Genomic DNA, 26,328 nt, shown 5'->3' on the forward strand with positions numbered 1-26,328 from the left:
TCTCTCATACATGGGGATCTATTAATGGGATAAAACGGTTCAACTTGTAAAGTGACGGCTTTCCTTTATAAAATGTTTGCAGACTGAAACTCCGGGACCGGCATTATGGTGGTCCCATCCAGAAACTAAATATGTACTTTTGTAGAATGTAAAATCAACAAAAATACCATCGAACCTTGATTATCTCACTCGTCCATATACGAAACTGCTGCAACAACACAGGTAAAAGCCTCCCCGAGGTGTAGTGGTCGTTGCCTTTGAATCAAGGAATCTACTTTAAACTGTAGGTCCAGTTCTAATTAGCCTTTCTGTGCATAAAGTGGACTTAAACAACAAATCAAGCAAGCATACATAGATAAAATTGGATGTACTTGTACTCTACTAATACCTTTCATACTTTTCCGTCCTCAGCTTCTTTATCGCCATTCTTCGTCATAGAATTCCTTCTCTACGACATCTTCAGAAACCTGACATTCTGACTATTTTGAACATTCAGTTACTTCAGACCCGTCGCGATATGGCCGATATGAAATTTTTCTATAAAATCATCAATGGAAAACTAAGATCTGAACTTCTACTTACAGAATTCAACTTCAGAGTTCCCTCTCGATCGACCCGAAACATTGAATTGTTCCACACCTCTACCGCTAGGCTTTTCCGTATACAGCGCTCTCTGATCCACAGGTTGCCCCAGTTCTATAATAAACTACCCACAACCACAGACATTTTTGCCCCTGAAAGTATTTTTCGATCTTCCCTAAAAATGAATATGTAAATCTTTGTTTGTTTCCTTGTTTACGTCTTATGTTTATATTTAACCTTTTTTGTTTTTACCTTAAACCATCTTGACTTGTTCTTGTTATTTGTTAGAGTTTTCAGTGTAAATTGGCCTTAAAAGTGCTGTATCTGAAACTTAGAATAAATAAATAAATTATCTTTACTGTTTAGTTCATTAAATAACCTAAAACCAGTGAAATATCGCCATGTTAACTGTTGATTAGTGCTTATGGATTAGTATACAGTAAACACTAAGCAAAATTACAAATAAGCCTACCTAAATTGATCAACGCATATATAACAGTTGGGCTGAAAAGTTCGTAGGCTAACATAGTAAAAAATATTTTTTGACAAAATTCGATTTTATTATTCAATATAGTTGCCTTTGAGGGCGATACAACGATTATAGCGGTCATACAATTTTTCGATGCCATTTTTATGTACGATTTCTCTTTAGCCTCAAAATAGGCCTCAGTTTCGGCGATTACCTCTTCATCAGTGCTAAATTTCTTTCCAGCGAGCATTCTTTTAAGGTCTGCAAACAGGATAAAGTCACTGGGGGCCAGATTTGGAGAATATGGTGGACGGGGAAGCAATTCGTAGTCTAATTCATATAATTTTGCCATCGTTTTCATTGATTTGTGACACGGTGCATTGTCTTGATGAAACAGCACTTTTTTCTTCTTCAAATGAGGCCGTTTTTTCGTGATTTCATCCTTTAAACGCTCCAACAACGCTATGTAATAATCTCAGCTATCTCGATCAACTTCACTTTACGATCATTTAAAATTATTTTGTGGACTTTTTTGATGTTTTCGTCGGTAACAGCCTCTTTGGGGCGTCCACTGCGTGCATCGTCTTCGATGCTCATTTCGCCTCGTTTAAATTTAGCAAACCACTTCTCAACGGTTGATTTTCCTGGTGTAGAGTCCGAATAATGTTTATCAAGCCAAGCCTTGGCTTCAACAGTATTTTTTTTCGCCAAAAAGCAATGCTTTATTAACACACGAAATTCTTTTTTATCCATTTTTTTCACAATAACAAAAGCTGCTTCATTCACAATGCTATATCTCACGAACTAATTATCCGGCAGCTGTGAAATTTATACACGTATCTTTTGAAGGTTAGTACTAAGTAAAAATCACATGGATTTAATTCTAGTAACGCCATCTATAAGTCAGCCTATGAACTTTTCAGCCCAACTGTTATGTGTGTGTATAATTTGCACAGTAAGGTCCTGTTACATTGACAACAACTACGTTTAAGATTTTTCATTACAATATTTATTAAAACGTAAAAAATCACTTCGTTAGAATATATATATATACCGTATAACACTGTGGGCAGGAGAGCTGTATCCCTCGAATAATTCAAAAGCATACTTTAAGTAGTACATACAAGCCAATTTCTATTATAATAGTCTTATTGTTAAAACACTGAATGGTAATTCTACTACAAAAAATATTCTCTACCAATTTTTTGTAAAACGTGTACTTCTTTTGAAAAGGTATATTAGACTCACATCTTTCTAGTGCTAGTAAAACTGAGTCTCCACATGGCGCACCGGTAATGCCGTCGCCTTGTAATCAAGGGTCCCGAGTTCGATACTCAGTTGAGGCACATACTGGTTCGAATCCCACTGTAAACTGTAGGTTCAGTCCCGATTAGCTTATCTGCGCATAAAGTGGACTTAAACCAAAAAAATCAAAAGTCCTAGTAAGAATTAAAATAGATCTATTGCATCCAGGTTAACATCAGAATTTCAGCATCGAAATGAAAGATGTGTTACGTTAAGGCACACTTAGAGATGACTTAATACAAGGTGTCCCAAAAATGTATACCCAATACAAAAGAGATGGTAACCTTTGGGTATATATATATATTTGTTTGGGACATCCGGTATTTTATGTAGTAGAAACCATACCCCCACTTCAAAATGTCAAGGCTATCGCTCCCTATAGCATTCAAAACGGTATTTCAGGAATGTAAGTTAGTTCACGGGATTGGTGGATTGTCCTCCGTGGCAGCACAGTCGTCTTGGTTCATGTCAAACATATAGGAGAGGTCAATGTCATATCTAGGGAGCTTCTCCCTCAAATACCGAACCACATTGTTGGCCGCCTTGGTCTGGCGGCTCATGATGAAACTTGAGAGGTACCGGGTGGATCCAGTCTTTTCGGCACAGTGTAGCAGCAGGGCCCATGAGTCGTAATCAGAGTCCAGAACGTAAGTGTTGTAGACACCTTCGTCTGTAAAACAAAAAGAAATATACAAATTATTCACTTCTTCATTTACAGTTAGTATATTTCACCAAGAAGAATACTAAAAAGATGAAACGAATTGCGATATACATGGTAAGTTTAAAGTAAGAGAGAGAGAGTAACTTGCCGTTTTTTAAGAATATTTTAAAGCAAAATTTCCCCTAAGCCATGGAAAATTTTAAGGGGCGACAGGGAAGATTTTGGGGAGGGGAGTGCCCCCCGGGCCTCCCAATTGAGATCAAATACAATCATTTGAGAGAAACCAATATTACAGGATTAACTGCGTCGATTGATGCGTAGAGTTCTGTGGGTACAACAAGCTCATTTTTCATATTATAATACCGAAAGCATTTCGGCGGGTTTGAAACCTCCAAAATATAATAATTTTCCATAACTGTTCTTACCGACCACTTCAAGAAAACAGACCATATTTTTTCCCCCAATGTCCAAACTATGAAGAAAAATAAAGTGAAACATTCGTAATAAATTAAATTAGAATTATCACTCCCAGCGCCAATCTCCAGTTGCCAAGAGTTCAAATTATATTACTATTAGGAAAGCGAAATTAGAATTGTGAAAAAATATATAATTAATAAATATACGTTTGTTCTGATATACAACTCAACAGAAAACAAGAAGACTATCTGCATATATCTGCTACTTCTTTTTCAGTCAACCAAAATTATTTTTTTTGTTTAGAATAGGCAAATCAATTTATGAATCGAGGTAATTAATGCTATACGAAATTGTATTCCGTGCCAGAAATTAATATTATTCTTGTAACTTAGTTGGTATTATTATTTAAAACGCATCAAATTGTATCGAATTGTTATTGCAGCCAACCAGATTTCATCTCAGTTGCTGTGTAGTTTCTGATATGTTAATAGTTCAGTTCGTGATATCTACTATCATTATTAGTTGTTTAGCTTCCATGGAATGGCGATTGACTTTTTCATTTTTCGAGAGCTTTTTGTTCTTGTCGGGCTTCTTGCAAAGCAGAATTTACAGAGCGTTTAATATTTTATTCTACTTTGGTATTTTGGTGCGAAATTTTGTGTATAATAACCATCATCTTTCACTATGTTCTGATTTCGATGTTTTTCTTCATATTTCATCCCGCATATATAGAGTGGGAGTGAAAGACAGAAGGGGGGGGGGGGAGGGGGAGCTGTTTGCAATGTCCGTTTCTGGCAAGCGATAGTTAGAATTGCACTTCCTGCTTCCGTCTGATAGGAGTCCTTGACCTAGTTCTAGACTCAAAAATAAAATAAATATGAAGATATGAACTGGGTTGAGAAGTAGATGTCAGTACGTTTCAACTACAATTGTCAACATTTTATAGGACAAGCTCATATTAAATTTATATGCGTTAAACTACCAAGGTAATACAGATCAGTAATACCATATTGAATAAAAGCGAAAGAGACCGATATTCGTATTGTATTTTTCTTATTTTGCGTTGTCTTTCGTGCCACTTTTGGTTAATCGCGACGATAAGGATGAATAGTGATTAGATTAAATTGATGGTATACACTCACATACCTATGTCCACACCAGGACTCGAACCTGGGACCTTCAGAGGCGAGATCGAAGTGCTCTGACACCGAGGTTACGATATTAGTGTTGAAACAATATATTGCATGCTACATGGGTACAGTGGGATCCATGAGTATTACCGTGTAAATTGTCCATGACTATTTTCATTAATTTTTATCTTACATCCTGTGTGTTTTTAAGAGATGGACTTTTAAGTATGCTGGTGCAGAAGTTGTCAACAGCTTGTTTTGAGTTTTCTTTTAATTCTTGAATGTCTTATTGGGTCACATAAAGTGCACGAACATGGTGATGGACAATTTGCACAGTAATACTCATGGATCCCACTGTTCAACCTATAGTCTTTCGTGAATTGGTATTTTCGTTCTAGCGTCGGTTTCTTTCCATGTAGGCTAATCGCGATATGATTTGATTGGGTGAAATTGGTGAAGGTATACTCACAGAGAACACTGATGGCCAGACCCGAACACGAACCTGGGAAGTTTATACTGGGTGTCCCAGTTATAAGTAGCCCGTCTCAGACATTTGTCTGTGAGGCAAATGACGGCTATATTGCACCAGTAAAGTGGAATAGTCCATTGTAACGTGAACCGTGGTAGGTACTCAAGGCCATCAGTACACACACTTCATGATCCTTGGCATGTAACTGTTGATCGGTGCCGGGCTACTCTTAACTGAGACACCCTGTATATTACTTCGATTCCTAAACGAAAAAAATGGGAAACCCCCATGAGAAAGATCTGTTCTCGTTATTGAAAGAATATATGACCTCGGATAGTTTCTACTGCGTTGAGTGACTTGAAATGAGTTGATTGGTATTCAATGGAATTTTCCTTTAGAAGTTGCATTCACTGTTTAAGTATTCAATGCATCAACTGTCTGTCGTATCTGACAAGCTATAGCGCAACGCTCTCGGAAGGCTAATATTCAGCCTCTTGGTTTGTTTTCATCTTTTGACTCAGGTCATCTTATTCTATACTCTGCACCGGGTGTCTCTGGAGCAAGCGAACGAAAACAAGCCTCTGTGCAAAGTAGTGATGCGAGACGGCTCCACCAATGATCACGTGAGATGGAATGATATTGTGTGGAGGAGGAGGGGGCGACTGCAGTTACCAGCCTTCGCAGCAACGTGTACTGTTTCACTTTGCCCACTCGATTTCCCCCCTTCTCTGCCGCTATGCGAAGCCTTGCTCCATAGATGGTTGGGACAGGATATAGCTCTTGTCTGGTCTTACGATGGGCGGCCTACATACTTCCCTTGCCAGCATGTAGGTCGCCCGCCGTAAGCCCGCTTTAGACGAAAGCATTTTCCTTAACATTTATGCCATGACCAAAGTGAGAAATTTTATGGCATTTCAGTTGCCATGGCATATTTCATGGTATTTCTCAAGGATAGGTTCGGTCCTATTTCCGTAGCATAACCAATCAGAAGCGACCTCTAGGTCACGAGTGCAGTTGTAATGGCGGCCGCGCGAGATGTAAACAATGTATCACTTCACATTTTTAAAATATGATAACTATTCAACCGAGATGAATAATGTGTCCTATTAAAAGGTATTAGGTACAAATCAATGGCACTGCTTAAATACATACTTTATAGATATTACAGTACACGCATAGAAGAATATTTTAGTTTTTTCAATGACACCGGACACTCACTATAGATGGTGTAACACGATGTGCCTTTCATGCTGTATATATTATACATTGTAATCGCAAAAGCTAACCGAAATGTTCCATGAAATGCTTTCGTGAAAAGTACTATCTGCTATAAGATTTTTGGAAGCATTTACGTAGCATTTATGCTGGAAAAAATGTTAAAGGAATTGCTTTCGTCTAAGGCGGGCCTAAGGCTAGACAAGAGCTGTAATGTACTTACATGTGTCCTCGGCATGGACCCAGTGTGCTGGCTGTCGGGGGTTAGGTATTGCCCACGTGATGTTGCCCAGGAGCCTTTCTGCGACCGGGTCATCTGTGAAGCTGTAGGTGAAGTTCATCCACACCCCTACTCCACTGGGAGACATTGAGAATACAGCCCTCATGCAGCGGTATGGAAGCGCTTCCTCGGAGCTGGAATAATACTGGACAACATACCACTCGCCCAACAGCTGGAATAAGACATGTATTATGTAATTCATACGTTTACTATCGAGTCCACAAATATCAATCTTTGAATAACTGTAACCAACATTCTTCGTTTAAACGCAGGTAGCGTAAGTGCAATTGAGTTTAAGCAATAACTTGTAAAAAAAAGCTAGCAGGTGCTTTACCGTTAATTTCTTCACCAATCAATGATTTCACTTTTTTAAAAAATACATAGGACACTTAAACATGACTTTTATAGTTGTTTCCAGTTTACAACCTATATTTGCGGTTGTGTGCCTATTATACAGGGTGATTCAAAAAACGTTAACACTATATGGGAAATAGAAAATGTACTACTCACCGTCTACGTTTACTCCTTTCATTAAATAATATTAAACAAATTTACATGACAATGTTTTCACATGTTGTATAACACACTAAAGACGAATAAATTCGTGTCATTGCAGCAAAGTTTCCTCCTTTAAGAAGACAATTTTCCACTTCCCATATAATGTTAATTATTTTGGATCAGCCTGTATATGCACATGCCACCCAATATACAAATTTAGGAACAGATGGTATTTAAGTAAGAGAAATGCATTTTCAGAAGGTGGAAGAGGATCAAAAACTGATGCAATGTGATGTAAATGATCAAAATAGCCAACTTCGAAGTTAGCTACACCATGTCCCGAGAATATCTGGAGCGAGGGAACGAAAACAAATCTCTACGAAAGTGGTCACATGACAAGATTCGACCAATGAACTTGTGAGAGGGGAAGGGAGTGCACCTATCAGCCGTTTGCAGTAGCGCACACTGCTTTGCTCCACCCACTCGTTCCTTCCCTAGCTCCACATATTACATAGACAGAGTATTACTATTCACTCTTCACTGAAGCACGATTTGTCATTCTGGACACTTTTTGATTCGATCTCGCATAATTTGACTTCTTCACTGCTCCAAGTATTGAAATATGAGTAAATGAGTCGGTTTTGAAGACTCCATGTACAGGTGCGGATCCACGGGGAGGGCGATAGGGCTGATCACCCCTCCCAATTGCCAGGTTTTTGGATCGTATTATTATGCCTAATATTTTTAAGGACTCAAATGTTCTGCCTTTTATCACCAAGTTTAACAGGCTCGACGGTATTTTATTTATAAAGTTTGACTTCAAAGAGTGGACTACAGCTTAAAATTAGATCCGAACCACTATGCAATGTGCCTCAAAAGAGGATCGAACCCGAGACCTCTTGAGATAATATGTTTTTGTTTCTTTGTTTATTCACTTATGCTTCCCGCTATCTCACTACCGTGCATCTTGTCGCCTCGGTCTGTTGTTCGCGCATACGTGAATATTTTGGTTTAGACTGAAAGGGCTCCTGTCGATTCGGTGTGAAATTACCGTGTCAGTTGTCGCTTGTCGCCTGCCGCTTTTATATCCAAGGGAGAATTCACACCAAAGCGACACATGCCGTTTGGGAACGATTCAATCAACAACAACGTTCCACACCGTAGCGGCATGACAGGCCTCACACCTGCGTTCGATTCACGAAATTCTCAAGCGACACGTGTCGCTTGTGGCTTGTGGCTTTGATGTGAAATCTCGCATCAAATTGTTTCAACATAAGACGATCAATCTCAGACTTTACACCGCTCTACACCCTTTCTTATCTCGTTTGGTTGAAACTTAAACAAATTCGCAAGCTGTGGATGTATTCAAGAATGCACACCAAGAAATATGACCTTTACTTTCTTGGAAGAAACAGAATTATATCTTTCTTGTACTACGTGTACGCTTATAAAATTATGTTGCGTGCAGAGGAATGACGAAATGCTTTGATAACAACTAATTTATGTTATCTTTTGAGCCGGTCCAAAGCATGCTTGTTTATCAGCGAGATGAATTAGGCCAAGACATTTTAATTTAAGTCGCCGTTAATGTTGCATTTGTAAGGAAATGCGAAAACAAATGCCAAAATGTTCAAAGCAGGGCCGCAGCAAGCTCAAGTTTTGGGGCCTAGTGACGTTATTTAGTTCTTGAAGCGATGCACTGCACATATCAAATTCGATTGGTAATGGTTAGGATAAATACGCATTCGAGACGATTGTTGCACAATGCTTTTAATAAGTAAGCCCTGGTATAGTTAAGGGGCGAAAAGTTATAAACTTTTGCAATAGCTCGACCACAATGAAAAAAACCTTCCGTCAAAAGCGTTCGCGCATCATCCCTGTTGTTATCGGTGCTCGGGGCAGTGTTGCCAGGTTAGACTTGAAAAATCGGGAGATTGTTCCTTGGGAAACCAGATCTGCTACAAAATCCGATGATCTAATAGTAGCGGATGAACAACGTTCTCGTGGGCGGGAGGGACGGCATAGGCGTGCGCACTGGGGGGCAAGGGAACGTCCACAGAGTTTTTCCAGAAGGGGGAAACAATGTATTTTTATCAGGCGGGTAAACGAGGCATATTACCCCGCAATAATGTTGCCCTCTCAGAAAACACCACTTGAGTTTGAAATTATCACGTTCCTACATCCCTATTAATAATAGATGTTAATAATTATTGTGACTGAAATCAACTCATACGTCTGAAATAATAGGTACTTTTATGTCAACATTCATTTTCCACATTCTTTCAAGTCGAATGCTAACAATAACAAATTAATTTGCCTTCTGCTGGTTTTCCGTGTACAGATATTGTTAGGGGTTGGCACGCGTCCTGCACCATAATGAGAAAATTCATTACGTATGTGAAATATATTTGGTGAATTAGACAGCATGTCTTCCTCAATAATTCAAGATAGCAACGCTTATGCTAGGGTGCCACCTATCCTCCCCATCTACAAGAAATACACACACACAACACACACACACCCACCCACACACAACACCCCCACACACATACATGTATAAAATAATTTGCCCACGCTACGAAGTCAGTGTTTCTACCTAGTAAGGCAAGGACGTTTCACTGGGTTTGTGTCACTTCATCCATTTCATCAGTTTTCCATTCATCCATATTGTTGTACTTACCCGTAGAGGCACAAAAGCGACGTAAGATAACTAAAGTAGAAATAGATTTTCGGGTGGGATAAAATAAAACCATCTAAAAATAATAATGTAGTAATAGTAATAAAATAATAATAATGTCCTAAAACAATTGAGTATCGTTTGGCATAATTTCACAGTTCAAACAGCACTTTTCATGGCTGAGTGGAGTTCCACTCTACCTCTCCCCTCCATGTTCGAGTAAGATGAGCAGGAAACGTGTTTTTGAGCAGGCCGTTGGAGGTTCCATAGCAATAGTTTATTAAGGAATTCTCCCGAGAAATCAATAGGTCTGACAACACTGACGTGAATCGCGCTGAAGACTTCTTCCCCCTGTCCTTTCCCCCATCCGCCAGCGCGATGAGATTATGCGCAGGTTTCTTTCCTTGTGGTTCCACTATATAGTCCAGGATACAACCTATACCCTGTTCCAGCTAACTGTAGAGCAGGGCCGCGCATAGAGGAGAAGGAGAAGGGAAATCGAGTGGTGAAAGCGCAGAGTTGCCAACCGTACGGTCCAGACCTTGTCAAAATTTGCTTTTGCAGTTTTTATCCCTAATATTTCCCTAAGAAATGCTTACACCAATCGTACGGACCTGGAGACAAAAATACGGTCCGTTTGCCATGTGCGTTCGGTATTATCCTTTTCAAAAGTTTGCAACGCTGCATAGCGAAGGGGGAAATCGGGAAAACTCCCGTCGCCCATTACACAATCCCGTTTCTCTCACTGTTCATTGGTGGAGCCGTCTCGCGTCACTACTTGCGCAGAGACTTGTTCTCGTTCGCCTGGTCTACAGTTAGCTGGTACGGATAATGTATAACCTCGCAGAAATGTTTAGGTCCAGAGAGTTTCTTTGCAAAATCGGGTTGCAGATCCATAGGAGTACAGAAAAACTTGGTTATATATATATATATCTTAATTTTTGTGTGATAAATATTAGGCGTATTTTTCTGAATGTTGGATTCACATGATTATTCTGATTTTTGTTTGTTTATCCGGTTGCGTTAAAAATTCGAATTAAAATCATAGCATGGTATTTCAAGTTCAGAAAATCTGAGAAGGGCATTTTACACCTCGAATACACTCAACTCGCCATTTTAGAAAATGAAGGATTCATATAATAAATTTTACCTGTTATGATCAAACTGGTATTAAAACTCGAATTTCGCGTCAAAGTCAAGCTTTTCGACATTAATAAATTGAAAAGTTATCAAGATTATATTTCGAATGGCCTTTCCGTAATTTCGAAAACTGACGGATACATCCAAATGCTACTACTTCTAACAACAATAATAATAATAATAATATGCATTTATCGGCTCCAAACAAATAGACAAATATGAAGGCAATACTTTGAACGTAAAATACCAATGACAGCCTTTACCAACAACTAAATGAGACAAGGGTGCCCGCAGGGAGGAGCCAGGGGGGCACTTGCCCCACCTGAGATTTCTGGAAAGAGTTAATGCAATTCGAATGTTGAAATTGTAGTGATATTATATAACAAAAATGTTTTCTGTGCCGCAAGTTACAGCAGCAACTATTATTATTATTATTATTATTATTATTTGAAGTAGGGTTACATTAAGCTTACACTCTAGTTTACACTGATTATCTAACTATAAAAAACAGCTTTTTGTCAGTATTCAGTTATGTAAATTGCACATAGATGCACAGAATATGGAAATAACAAATGTATGTAATTTTTAAAAAAAACATTAGTAGTAGATAGTAGTAATAATAATAATAACAAAAATTATAGCAACAATAAAAGCAGTAATAATAATAATAATAATAATAATAATAATAATAAAAGTTTCTATGACCCTGCCCCCCCTGAGAAAAAATCCTAAGGGCGCCCTTGAAATGAGAACGACCCCCCCCCCTCCCATTTCCACAAGTAGTTTCTGAAATCATTCCCTTGTCCTTGAACGACGTGTGGAATTCCAAACACTTAAACCTTGCGAAAGCACTTTCCTTGCCGTTTTAAAACAATTCTGCCGAGCTAAAAATACCCGAGCGGCAGTAAAATATCCGCAGATGACTGATACGGAACAGGACCTCCTCTCGCAAAATAAGCAAATGGCTTTCCTTAAGTAGGCCGCGAAATAGCTTTGTTTGGAGAACTACGGCGTCCGATCTGAACTTTGAGCTCGCCACCGCGAAGTTCCCGGGTTCGACTCTCGGCCGTGGCATGAGTGTTATTTGTGGCTGTCCCTTCATCAAATTCATCAACAGTTTATTCATCTTCATCGTCGATATTTGTGAAAAGTAGCAGAAAAGCGACGCTAAATAACAAAAATATCTTATTTTTACTTCTCTGTCCCTTTGCGAAGACACCCAACTGTCAGCTTCACATCTACGTAGTACACCCTGGACTGCATTATGCACACTAACGAGGCTCTGGCGTCTGGACTCACAGCCAGTATAATCCTCTGTGAGACCTGTGTTAGTGTACTGTCCATGTGTTTGTATTTTCATCACCATTCATCTCCATCATCGCGATTAGTCAAAAGTGGCAGAGAAGCGGTTTAATATAAACTAAAGTAATCAGTAAATGGTAAATTTCTCGTAAGGGACAGACGGATTTCATCAAATTTACAGGAGAAATTACTTACCGAATGCAGTTTCTTTATACTTCTGGAAGTTCGGGGAAGTGTTTTCTCCCATCGTTAATTGAATTTTGCCGGTAAAACATCCTTTTTTCGATATAAATGTGTGACCGATGCAAGAAAGCTCTTGCATCCATTTACTTCCAGGTGGATGTAGCCTGTGTGTGATGACGTAATCCCGGTCAGTGTTTCCAAACATGTATTTTTGTAACTGAAGAAGGTACGTTTCCGCAAATGGTTTGTGGGGCTGTGTGTCAATGGTTCGTGGGGCTATGCGAGAATGGTGTGTGGGGCTACGCATATTTTTTTCGAAACCAATTTTTAACTATTGTAACCTATACGTGACCCTACCTAACCTAACCTTACTGGAAATGGTTCGTGGGGCTATGTATGAATGGTTCGTGGGGCTATGCGTCGATGGTTTGTGGGGCTACGTAGGTATTTTTGGGTGCAGTGGGGTGGTGACCGCCATTTTGTGTGTTACCGAAAGCAAAAAAAACGAAGAAAACTTACTCGATATGTCGTAAATAGAGCTTATTTCCGTGAAATAAGCGAAATGCCACCTTCAGCAATGTTTCTCAATGCAGAATATGTAAGTACGAATATTCAAATTAAATGAACTAGCAAATTTCAGCTGTCTGTCCCTTATGAGAAATTTACCCACTAAATTAATCAAAATTAACGTCGCCGTTCTGCCTCTTTACGCTAACTGCGACGATGAGGATGAATGATAATTAGAAGATATTGATGAAGGAACACTCAACGCGCTTCGACACCGAGGAGGCTGAGCGCTACGATGCTAGGGGTCTCGAGTTAGAATCTCCTCACAGGTGTTCTTTGTGAGTACCCGTCATCATTTTCATCACATCATCACTCGTCCTTATCTTCAAAATTAGCCAAAAGTGGCAGAAAAGCAAAGTAAAATTAACCGAATCAAACGAGGAGGCTGAATTTAGTAAATATTAATTTGTTGCACTAACAGGAAATTCAATTTTCATTGTGAGTACCGAGAACAGGAAAGTTGTAGGAGTAAAAGGGACGACCTTGCTTTAGTAGTCAGCCGTATCACTGTGATCCTTTATTTTGCCATATTTTCCGTAAAGTAAGCTAGCCTACAACCAAAATCAGTCTTCCTCTGGACAAGTTATTGTCCATTCGACAGTTTCTATTACTATTTATTGAGAAAATTTCAGATACAGCACAGTTGGCCATTTTACACTGAAATTGTCAGCAATGAAAATGAAAAGATAATAATAATAATAATAATAATAATAATAATAATAATAATAATAATAATAATAATAATAAGCAAAACATATTTAAAAAATAATAAACGTAACAAAATAACACAAAAGTGAGTAGCAAATTAACAAAAAATAAGTAAAAGATGGCACTATTTGATATTATTTACAAGCATTTCTTCTAATGGATCGAAAGGCAAACTCTGAGGAAAATATATCGATTCTTGATGATAGATCATTGTATTGTGTGGCAAGTCTGTAAAAGATAGATCTTTTTTGAATTTCAAGTCTAGGTTTTTCTGTATAAAATAATCTTGTATTGCGAGTTGAGCGCATAGGTACTCTAAAGTGGAATTCCCCAAGAGGTGTGTTGTAGCGGATTTTGCGGGCGCAGTTGCTCTAGTGGTAGAAATATGCGACGTGATACAATGCAATTTCCAATAATCCACACGCGAGACATCTAATCCAGGTTTGTGCCTTGAACCTCTGATTTCGTAGAGTGCACCATAACCACTACAACACGTAAGCCGATACAATTTATATCTGTTAATAATTCTGCATATGTTGCATTCAGACTTTTGAAAATAAAATTTCTAAATAAGTTAATCGAGTTCTAGCGACAGTTACTCTTCTCAGAAAGTAACTATGTTTCAGTTGTTTTCTTATTTATACTAATAGTTACGTACATTATTAGATTATCTATAACTCTTGGGATCTTCCCGATGGCATAGTGTTTACGTTGTCGCCTTGTAATCAATAGGTCCCGGGTTCAATAGGGAACCTATTAATAAGTAAAAGAGTTATTTCCGGTGGTGGCACACATTGGTTCGGATCTCAGTTTAAACTGTAGGCATAAAGTGGAGTAAAAAAAAATCAAATTCAAATTATGTTTACAATGAATTTTGTCTATCCCAATAATTACAATGGTTATAATCTACAAAGTTTTGTCAAATAAGTAATTTGGAGGCATTTAAAAAATATTAAACCTAATTTTCCTCTAAACCACAAAAATTGAGGGGTGTAAGTTTCGGGGGGCCACTGTCTCCCGCCCCCTTAACGAAGTTGTTAGCGTTACTCGAGTAACTAGTTCTTTCCAAGCACTGGTTCCATTATACCTAATTGATTTTATTACTGATAATTTCAAGCCAGTATATGCTCTATCTGGAATAATTTCAATGAATTAATAAAATACAAGGTTTTCCATTCGAATCTACAGGGAAAGAAATGGTATCAAGTGCGTCGCCACCGGATGGGCGAGGGTGAACTCTAGACCTCGTAAAATTAATCGAATTGTTGTTTTAAGTCCACTTATGCACAGAAAGACTAATCGGGACTGGACCTACAGTTTAAAGTGGGATCCCCCTGTAAAATGAACTTAACCCGTCTTCCTGCACATTAAAATGGCTGACCTACAAAATAAGTTTTTCTAATAACGCTAATATACCGTCTAATAAGACGATTATAGTACAGTGGGATCCATGAGTATTACCGTGCAAATTGTCCATCACCATGTTCATGCACTTTATTTGACGCAATAAGAGCTTCAAGAATGAAATGAAAACTTAAAACAAACTGTTTACAACTTCTGCACCAGCGTACATAAAAATCCATCGCTTAAAAAAAACAAAGGATGTAAGAGAAAAATTAATGAAAATAGTCACGGACAATTTGCACGGTATTACTCATGGATCCCACTGTACGTAGATTAGATTCTTATTTTCTCTCTCTCTCTCTCTCATGCACGCACGCACACACACACACAGAAGAGAGAGAGAGAGAGAGAGAGAGAGAGAGAGAGAGATCTAAAGAAAGAGAAAGAAGTGGGAAGAGAAAAAAAGATGAGAAACAAATGAGAGAAAATGAAACGGAGAAATGAGGAAAGGCAAAGGAAAAATATTAAAATGGGAGAGAAAAGAATTGGAGAAAAACAATGACAGAAAAGTGAAAAACAGAGAAATAGAATAAGAATGAAAAAGGAAGAAAAAGAAAAGATGCGAAGTGAGAACAACGATGATAAAGGGAGAAAATGAAAGAATGAGAAAGAAAGAGATAAGGAAACAGGAAGATAGAATGTGAAAGAGAGAGAGAGAGAGAGACAATACCAGCTGAAATTTCTTCTCCAACTTAAACGAAGCTCTCTGTCGTATTTGTGACCTGCAAAACGCATGGACCTTGTCCTCACTTACCCCTTCAAGATGAAAGTTTCTGATCGGTCTCACATGAGGGCACTTCCTTTTGTCTTCGCGTTTTTTGGCTCCACAAAACGTGACAAGGATAATTAACAAGACAAACACTACCGCAGGCCGCACCATGCTTCAAATGTCAAGTGAGCGACCGCCGAGCACACGGATACAGCATAACGAGTTTACATGACACAAGAGTCCGATGAATGAGAACGTCATGCTAGCCTTTTCGCGTCGGATCTCCACGCGTCTGCGCATTGTTTTCTCCCCCCCCCCCTTTCCGATAAGGACACTACGTTCCACCCACTTGCCTCTCTGTAGCAATTTCAGGCAGGCAGGTCTTAACCATGGAATTAGACTTTGTTACCAGAGAGTAGTCAATTGTTTTTGGTCGTTTTTGTAAACATTCTTATCTCCCCCCCCCCCCTCTTCTTGCTTTCTGCATACGAACTCTGCTCTTTCATACCATTAGCCCATTGCATTGTTTTCTCTCGACCGCGCTAACGCAGCATCACTTCCTCATTTGCTATCATCAGTTATCAAATATCCTCTTCCCTTCAGCCCCTAGATGCTTTCCTGTTGATAAATCAATTAGGCACTTGAAGTAATTGGATGAGGGCAGCTGCAGGGCGACAAGAAGAAGTTCCCAAGGTCTTATCTGCACCAGAACTATGTGCCGAATAGCGGTGCAAGTGTAATCAATGCAAGGTTAAAGTATGTTGCAATGTACATAGTTAGTGATGGAAGTGACCAAGTTTGTTTTAAGTACACTTAAAGCAGTAGCCGCATCCGGCACTTTTTCGGCACGTCCTTGTCCCCCACGAAGAAGCAATTTGGGGCAAGGGGCACTCAGTGATGCAAGAACAGGGGCTAGATTGGCATATTCTACCACCTCCCCCAATCTTTGGAATGAGTATAGGGTATCCCCAAATCTTTTGATCAGAACCGTACTCTTTGTAGGGATGTCAATTTCACTTCCACATACATCCTGGTAAGTGCAGTCTTGCAGGCCAATGAGTCTCTGTCGCCTGGACCTACGGTCCGCATAATAATCTGTAGGCTGTGTTTTGTCCATATATGTGCTGCCGTTAGAGCATAAGCTTTTAAGTAGGTAATGAAAGTTTAGTCCTCAGAGCTAGATATTCTTTCTAGCTACGGAAAGGGGCTGGTCCACGCATAATGTGGAGGGTGAACATAGCCTAAGTGCTGACGGACCTACAATTCAATCAATCAACAATTCCTCTTGTACCCTCTCAAAAATTTGACAGACGCAAGATGCTGTTGTTCAAGGAATCTCGTTTCTAGTAACTAAACACTAAAATTATATTTTGTCAAAATTATCTCCATATCCTAAAGAATTCAAACTACCGTGGACCTATTACACTACATTATACTAAATACCCAGTGGCGTTCCCAAGGAGGGCTGGAGGTGGTCATAACTCCCCATTTTCCACAGTATTCTTAAATGAAAGAACATCAAAGGCAGGAAAAGATGGTAAAATTAGGGTTGAAAACTAAAAAATGTGCATGTAACCCCTCCCTTCGGAATATCCTGGGCACGCCACTGTAGATACCCCACTAGATCTGTGCTCTAGGAAAACTTTGTAGCAGTAACACAAAACTGGGGTGAGCAGTAAGATATCCACACTAGGGATGGCCAAACGGATCCGGATCCGAAAATTCCGGATCAGGATCCGGGTCTGAAAGTTTCGGATCTGGATCAGGATCCGAGAGTTTCGTATCTCAATCCCATTATAATATTACCACACCTTAAAAGGTATTATGATCTTCGATTACAAAGAAATTTTTCATTAGTTAGTCCTACAAGAATTTTTTCAAGCCTAAAATACTTTGCTACGCATCGGCTATCACACTCGTGCACAAAAATAATCTTACTTGTTTAACATAAAATGTCAGAGGTGATTTTGTAAATGCCATTGAAACGAATATGTATTCATTCGAATGTATTGGAAATGAAAACACACATAAATGTGAGACATTTCATTCCAGGATGAAACCTTTAACACATATAACAAGATAGAAATGTTATACAAAAATTATACAATTGTTCTACAGTTACAGTTTTACAAATTAAAATAAAACATTATAATATATGCAGTGTTACATAATTACAAATTGTAAGACTAACAAGGGAGGTTATCTAAGTGTCCCCCTCCGATTTCCATGAAATTTGGCAGGCGTATAGTGGGGCCAAAAGGAAGAAATACGTGTTTTTTTGTTTCAGCTATAAAACGGTTTTAGGGGGGCAAAACCCCCTCAAATGTCAAGATGAGGACAAATTGAAGTGAGGATCTGACCCCTGTGTCCCCCTCCAATTTCCATGATACTTGGCAGGTGTGTGTATAAACGGGCCCAAAGGAAGAAATACGTGTTTTTTTTTGTTTCAGCTAAAAAACGGTTTTAGGGGGCAAAACCCCCTCAAATGTCAAGATGAGGACAAATTGAAGTGAGGATCTGACCCCTGCGTCCCTCCGATTTCCATGAAACTTGGCAGGTGTATAGTGGGGCCCAATGGAAGAAATACGTGTTTTTTTGTTTCAGCTAAAAAGCGGGTTTAGAGGGCAAAAACCCCTCATATGTCAAGATGAGGACAAATTGAAGTGAGGATCTGACCCCTGTGTCCCCCTCAGATTTCCATGATACTTGGCAGTTGTGTGTATAAACGGGCCCAAAGGAAGAAATGCGTGTTTTTTTTGTTTCGGCTAAAAAACTGTTTTAGGGGGCAACCCCCCTCAAATGTCAATATGAGGACAAATTTAAGTGGGCATTTGACCTATGTGTCCCCTTCCGATTTCCATGAAACTTGGCAGGTGTATAGTGGGGCCCAAAGGAAGATATACGTGTTTTTTTTTGTTTCAGGTAAAAAGCTGTTTTACAGGGCAAAACCCTCTCAATTGTCAAGATGAGGACAAATCGAAGTGGGGATCTGACCCCTGTCCCCCTCCGATTTCCATGAAACTTCGCAGGTGTGTGTATAAATGGGCCAAAATGAAGAAATACGTGTTTTTTTGTTTCGGCTAAAAATCTGTTCTAGGGGGCAACCTCCCCTCAAATGTCAAGTTGAGGACAAATTGAAGTGGGGATCTGACCCCTGTGTTCCCCTCCGATTTCCATGAAACGTGGCAGGTGTATAGAGGGGCCCAAAGGAAGAAATACGTGTTTTTTGTTTCAGCTAAAAACTGTTTTAGGGGGCAAAATCCCCTCAAATGTCAAGATGAGGACAAATTGAAGTAAGGATATGACCCCTGTGTCCCCCTCCGATTTTCATGAAACTTCGCAGGTGTATAGAGGGGCCCAAAGGAAGAAATACGTGTTTTTTTGTTTCGGCTAAAAAACTGTTTTAGGGGGCAAAACCCGCCTCAAATGTCAAGATGAGGACCAATTGACGTGGGGATCATCTAACTCCTGTATCCCCCACCGATTTCCATGAAATTTGGCAGGTGTATAAAGAGGCCCTATGCCCCCTGTTTCTTCCTATGCCATATTTACGTGGTTTCGGGGTCAGATCCCCACTTCAATTTCTCCTCATCTTGACATTTGAGGGGGGGGGCTCTATACACCTGCCAAGTTTCATGGAAATCGGAGGGGGAGATTTAGACCTCCCTTGTAAGTGTATTAATTAATTACAAATCGTGCACGCGCGCACACACACTATATATATATGTGTATGTATGTATATATATATGTATATTAGCAGGTAACAATATGTTATAAACACATTCTTACTTTCCAAAGAAGCGCATGTTGGATGGCAAAACGGATCCGCCAGGAAATACAGGACGCCTGAAATTTGTACCTCCTGCCTGAATTTCCAAATTCAGCGCTAAAATTTTTTTTTTTTTTAATATTTCTAGTTCGCTTATGGAAATTTCTATTACTTTTTTAAAAAATAAAATAACGAGCACAGTATGTGTTTTTTAATGTTTGTGTGTTTTCTGTATCAAGTATTACATGTGTGATGTATTACATCATAATAATAAACATGTCATTACTATATATTTTTTCATTGTTACTAGCCGAATTTTGTGGCGATATGGTATAGAGTCAACCATATATTAGAATTATTGCATAGTTATGCTGTTACCAGTTGAGCCTTCTTGAAGAAGGCCACTCTCGCGCAAGAATTAATTACCTTTAATACAATCCAATTAATAAATTCAATATTTTAAGATCATATTTCAAAATGTGTAGCTTTATTTTAGTTGGATTCATGGCTTTCTTAGACCATATAAAAAAAAGATCTGGCTCCTGAGCACTGGCGTACGCAGAGGGGAGTCTGAAGGGGCTACAGCCCCCTCCGAAATTTTGAGAAAGTCAACATTTTCAAATAAAAGCAGTGAAGAACTCGGGGAAAACCAGAGTGGCAAATGAAAATCTTCCTTGAAATACCCCCATTGTCATTTTGAAAGAGGAACATTCTAAAAATATGATATATCGTATTTTGTAAAAACCCCACCGTTACAATTCCAGTCCCCTCACGAAAAAACCCCTGCATACGGCAGTGTTCCTGAGGAAAGGGGGCTGGCGCCTGAATTCTAAATGGTATTAGTGTAATATAGAATGAAGTATTTGCAAATTTCAGTAATCAAGTTTTCTCCTCTGATGTTTTACCAAAGTACAAGAATTGGTAAAAAAAATAACCCTTAACCAAATTTTCTTTCCTATAAATTTGTTGTGTAATGAAATATCTACATTTCACAACAAGGAGTCAGTCTATTTTTAGTAGTGAGCTCTGTGATTTGTTCTCATGCTGGTGTTCCTGTAAATAGGTGGCCAGGGAACCAGCTTTTGCAAAGTGCACATCAAACGGACATTAAAAATGGAGAGACAGAAGCATCACTCATATGATGCAGCACTTAAACATAAAGTTATTTTGTGTGCTGAGGAATTTGGAGACTACAAATCCTGTCGACCACTTACCGTAAGTGAAGTGTATGTTCGTCGTTGGAGACGTCAACGACACAATCTGTCGTCATCAGCTTCTCTCTTATAATACATGGGAAGAAGTGGTACAGCCTCCTGCCGTGGAGGCTGTTAGTTCATTCTTCCTACTACTTCTGGATGATATGGGAGTTAATTCTGCAATGGTAGGGGCATATCTGCCAATTAATTTGTAAATTCTCTCTTCTTGGCCTCCCTTGCAAGAGTATATGGCGGTTCTGTGTTTTATTATTTGTTCTTCATTTGTGATGTTATTTTTGTTACATATGTTGTATATTTTAGATAGTCTTCTCAGATTGGTCCGTCGAAAGAAACTATCGCGTTGTAGATTATGAATATGTCTGGGTTATTAAGCGACATAAGGAATGTGTTCGAACCTATTGCTACCAATATATTCATGACAGGCTCAGCTTTTGAAATTACGTAATCCACGTCATCGTTGCATTTCTCGTAATTTCTTCACACCTAGATATTTAGCTTCCTTTACTCTTCTAAGATCTTTCTCTGAGTTTTATCTGTGGGTGTTTATTAGCTAGCATTCAGCCTACCCTTTAGGATTATGAAGTGGGTCTTCTGGGTGGCAATCGTCAATTTCGCTGTATCTCACAAGTCCTTCGTAATACTGGTCTATCTTTCCAACTTGAATTATCTTCCATAACAATTATTACGTGATCTGCAAAGTCTATTGTGCTTTTGATCTCCGAAATATTTCCTAATTTCTTTAGAGATGGCTCCAAGTTTAGATTCCACAATTCGGGACCTAGAATGGATCCTTGCGTTGTTGATTTTGAGACCGTTAAGTTAGACGTCTGATGTGCTTTCCATCTGGTATGGTTCGTGGGCAATCTATGTCTCTCAAGGCGCTGAAAAGATGGTGACAACTAGCGTTGGTACAGGTAGATGTCAGTTCAAAGAATCACAACGACGTCAACGTCTCTGCCATCTGTGTGAGCCTCTTTTTTTCAGTTGGAAGAGGGACGCAAGGCCATTTGTAGCTTAGAGCCTTGCGCCGGAGAACCAACTGCAATCGACTTGATATATAGCTTGCAAATACAATACACTCGATATAAATGTCGATTGCATCTGTGTATAACAAGATCTCGCTTTCATGTCCACAGTGCTCTCTTGCAATACACCATTCTTCCTTTTGAGTCTGCAAATACAGAAGTTTATATCTAATGTAATAAAAATTGCACAAAGAACTTCGAATACTTATCAGTTATCACTCAACCTAACCTACAAGCTTAAAGAATTACTTCGCAGACCCAAAAGGAAGAACAGTTAGTGGTCTTACATTATATACCTACTATCTGCATACCTACATACACACTGGCTATTAAGACTTACTTCATTACACAATTACAATTCCCTGAAGTGACATGGGTAAATCTCAGGGATTTCTGTTATTACTGTAATTTTACTGTGGCAAGCTGGCCAAGTTCACCCCAGCATAACAACAGTGGATGCTGAGTAAACATAGGACCTTCCCGACCCAGCAATATTCCAGAGCAGACGAACTCGTACTAGCTCGGAAAACGTCATGTACTATCACACCTAGTATAGGGCCACCAATGCAGAGGCAGGCCCATTGTCCTAGGTGGAACTTCCACGTCGTCTCCTACCAAATGGTAGGGGAAAACCTTATCGGGAGAGATCCTACAGTTTTTCTTGCCATCCGAATAACAAGAATTCATGAGATATAGGGTGGAAACGTAGCGTGTAGTGCTTTTAATAATAATAAAAAAAAAACTGCATTGGTTAGAAACTAGAGTGTGTATATGAATAATATGGAAACAAGGCATAATCCTGTTACATCAAGAATCCAAGTTACTTCAGGAAAATCCTGTGTGTTATATTTTGTTAGCACAAAATATAACAGACAGGATGTAACTAGTAGATAAAATAGCAGATAGAGAGAATACCTAGCATTCATTCTGCAATCTAATCTATGAAGCTGTACGCGTATACAGCAGCGGTGATGGGATTCTACGAGTTCAACTGAAATCTGGTTGACAGGCTTCGGCACCAAGATCTGTTGACCACAGGGTTTATCTATTTTACAAACACCTTTGCACATGTATAGCATTAATAATAAGGGTCCCTGGTTTGAATGCCAGTCTGGGAATGGGTGTTGTTTGTGACTGTTCCATCATCTTCATCTTCGCGAGTAGCCAAAAGTGACAGAAAAGCGAAGTAAAATAAGCCAAATCAATGTAGCGTAATTACATAAACACGCCGGTTCGGTGACCGAGTGTGTTAAGTGGCCGACTTTAGGAGTTCCCGTGTTCTAATCTCGATCTGGGTTGGATTGGATTGATTTGGTGTTTTAGGTCCACTTTATACACAGTAAGGCTAATCGGGACTGGACCTACAGTTTAAAGTGGGATCCGAACCACAATGTACCTCCAGATCTCGATCTGGGCATGGGTGTAATTGTAAGTGTCCTTTCTTTAATTTAATGGCATCATCACTAAATTTTCACCGTCGCTATTAGCCAGAAATTACAGAAAAGCGACTGAAAATAATAAAGTTCAAAAACTTACGCATTATCCTGAGGCTGCCAGCACATCTCCACTTTTGAATAGAAATCCGAAGCTTTAGTGCAATATAATTCTTAAGCGTGTCTGGTCGTCAGTTTTTGGATGTAGTTTCACAGCTACTGTAACGAGCTTCAACAATGAACACTAACTGTTGCATGTTAAACATTGTTGTGTTGTTTTGTGTTAGGTCACGTTCACTTACAAAATAATCTAGAATGTAAGAGAAGTTTCGAACATAAAGAAAGTAAATATTGAAACTGAACGTGAAGTTAGTAGACTGTACTTAGCTCTTTACCTGTATCAGTTCATTTTGAATTTCAGAACATGGATAATTATTGTGAATTTCATTTTATTGTGTACGTCGGAAATGTTCTTGTGGTAATTGGTCATATTTTGAAAGAAATTTCACCAAATATGTGAAGTTTCCTTAATTTTCTGTCATTTCCGCTGTGTTTAATGTTTCTCGATGTTCTCGAACTTCTAAATTATGATAAGTCAAAAACTGTGTTTATGCTTATCAACCTTTGTAAGAGAACGTTTCATTGTTGTTGTCTGGCTTCCTGAATATTCTAAAATCAGACAGCTACCACCCAGTTTATTTAAAATACTTAATAGTTGACGTATTCATTCAAATTGTAATGTTTCACCAGAGGCGTCTCCTGAACGCATGCGTCAATTGTGGGAAAAAGGACAGCTTGCTCTGCGACGAGATTAATGAGCATTTCTACATTCTAATTTCTTCATATAGGAGAAGTATTTATTTTACACGAGTGCGCCCAACTAAGCTTATATTACATTTCTTGGATCTGAAGTGAAAGAAAGTAATAATTATTTTCCCACAATTGACGCATGTGTCACTTCAGATCCAAGAAATGTAATATAAGCTTAGTTCAGCGCTCTCGTGTAAAATAAATACTTCTCCTATATGAAGAAATTAGAATGTAGAAATGCTTATGAATGTCGTCGCAGAGCAAGCTGTCCTTTTCCCCACAATTGACGCATGTGTTCACGAGACGCCTCTGGTTTCACTAGAATTTATAACCGGTTAAAACCATAATGTTGTAGTATTATCGCCCACAAAAATTAGCCTTTCCATCTATTTTTCTCACCTCTATTTATTACATTTTTTTAAAAAATAATAAGCCCATGAAACGCGAGACCCCTTTGTCCACCCTTTGCTACGCCCCTGTTGTTATCATAATTCCTCCCATTATCAATGTAAACTGAAGGTCAGATATGAGGAGTAAAAAGAATAAACAAAGAAATAAAAATACATTCTCTGCAGTGATCTCAGGTCCGATTCCCTTTTAAGGCACCTTGTAGACTCATTCTGATCCAAATTTAAACTGTAGGTTCTGTTCCAATTAGCCTATCATGAGCATAAAGTGGATTTCTCGAGCCTGTTAAACGTAGTGATAAAAATACAGAACGAATGAGTCTTGAATATTACTAGACATGATAATATATCCAAAAACATGGCAGTTGGGAGGGGCGATCGCCCCTTTCGCGCTCCCCATGGATCTGTGCCTAGTCAGAGCCCAACAAGGGCTGGTACTCAAATACAAACACAACCCGCCAAGACACTGACTTCACTTGACTTGAGATGCGTACCTCTATACGTGATAGACCAGAGTATCGGAAGTCAAGTCCTTTCCACATTTGCAGCGGCTGGCAGGTTGGAAACGACAGGATTGGTGAAGTAGAAATGGAAATATTCAGTTTTCCTTTCAGGGCAAGTCTATACAAGAAACTAGTCAGGTGGTCGAAAAGGCTACTGGTGTAGCTCCTTCCAGTTCCAGCCAGCCTGCTGATTGTGCTGAGGGGTGAGATTAATTGATCTATCACTGCTACTCCTCAGTGCATGTAACTGGTGACAACAACATTTTGAGGGTAAAGTCATTCCAATCGGTTATCCTAGAGTGATGCATGATTGGTAAATCGAGTCCCATCGCCGCTTTATTGCTTTCTAGAAGATTGCAATTGACCCTGTGATGCTGGGTCAACACCAACAATCTATGGGTCCAGATCAACCTCTTAGCACTGAAATAGTAAGTTTGCTTGAACATATGGGTCACTATCATGGGGTCCGCTACTTTCAACTGCTCCCCTGCGCTTTGCGCCATGCCATCAAGTTGCACACTTTGTTCATTAAAGCCGAAGTTGGGGGTGATGTGATCAGTACCACACCCTGGCTGCCTTTAACCCCCCCCCCCCCCCAGTTCACTCCATGTACTAACTTTATATGATGCTAGGTTAGCACCGGAGCCGCTTGGATAGGTGGGGAAAAAAGTTCTCTCATGCCATGAATTGAACCTGGGTCTCTTGCATGGTACTTAACCCTTAGTTCGCCGCGCGGTCTGAGGAAAGTAAGCCCAGTGTCGCCGAGGCTTTGAGCGGGAAATTTGAATTCGTATACATAATGGAGAAAAATCGTAATAACTCTGGTGCTATGGAACCAATCTACTTCGGATAACTTTTGTTTTTCAGGTAATACATCAGTGCATGCAACCATGTAAAATTTGGATGCCCCAACCGCGGGGGGGTTACGGGCGGGGCTGCATCCCCCGAATTTCAATGAAAAAAGCATGAAAATGTGGAGTTTGACCCCTCTTCTCCAGCTACTTTGGGAAAAAAAAACGGAACTTTTGCTTTTTTTAAAAAAAGAATGGACCTTCCGCAACAGAATGAAACTTGATTCATGTTCGTGGGTGCAATACAATTTGAATAATAAGGCAAAACGTAAAACTCTAGCGAATTTTAGCCAATTTGCATATTATTCATAAAATTGTTATAACTGACACTATGGGACCAATCTACTTCGGATAACTTTTGTTTTGCAGGTAATACATCGGTGCATGCAACCATGTAAAACTTGGATGCCCCAACCGTGGGGGGGGGGGTCACGGGCGGGGGCTGCATCCCCCGAATTTCAATGAAAAAATCATAAAAATGTGGAGTTTGCCCCCTCTTCTCCAGTTACTTTGGGGAGAAAACCCGAACTTTTGCTTTCTTTCGTTCGCACTTGCATCTTGTGTAGCTACTGTGAATCTATTTCTTCCCTGTTGACT

At 39.3% G+C, this 26,328-nt stretch overlaps 1 protein-coding gene across 1 annotated transcript; it reads right to left on the bottom strand.

Annotated features, from left to right (window-relative positions):
* Positions 1-2,043: 2,043 nt before the first annotated feature.
* On the bottom strand, positions 2,044-16,002 carry Karl (lipocalin/cytosolic fatty acid-binding protein Karl). Its single transcript, XM_083115664.1, has 3 exons — positions 15,762-16,002; positions 6,472-6,700; positions 2,044-3,026 (listed from the first exon to the last, which is right to left on the bottom strand). Exons 1-3 carry the CDS (start codon positions 15,885-15,887, stop codon positions 2,773-2,775), a joined length of 609 nt encoding a protein of 202 aa, XP_082971790.1. The 5' UTR covers positions 15,888-16,002; the 3' UTR covers positions 2,044-2,772.
* Between the last annotated feature and the right edge of the window lie 10,326 nt (positions 16,003-26,328).

The sequence above is a fragment of the Lepisma saccharinum genome, chromosome 30, assembly GCF_977018435.1.
Source record: "Lepisma saccharinum chromosome 30, izLepSacc3.1, whole genome shotgun sequence".
Lineage (NCBI taxonomy): Eukaryota > Metazoa > Arthropoda > Insecta > Zygentoma > Lepismatidae > Lepisma > Lepisma saccharinum.

Bases quoted from the DNA above. Each gene is read 5' to 3' on its own strand.
- Karl (XM_083115664.1), bottom strand. From the start codon at position 15,887: ATGGTGCGGCCTGCGGTAGTGTTTGTCTTGTTAATTATCCTTGTCACG. The intron at 6,701-15,761 runs GTAAGTGAGGAC...GTCTTATTCCAG, and splicing joins GAAACTTTCATCTTGAAGGG to CTGTTGGGCGAGTGGTATGT. The intron at 3,027-6,471 runs GTAAGTACATTA...TTTGTTTTACAG, and splicing joins GGTCCATGCCGAGGACACAT to ACGAAGGTGTCTACAACACT.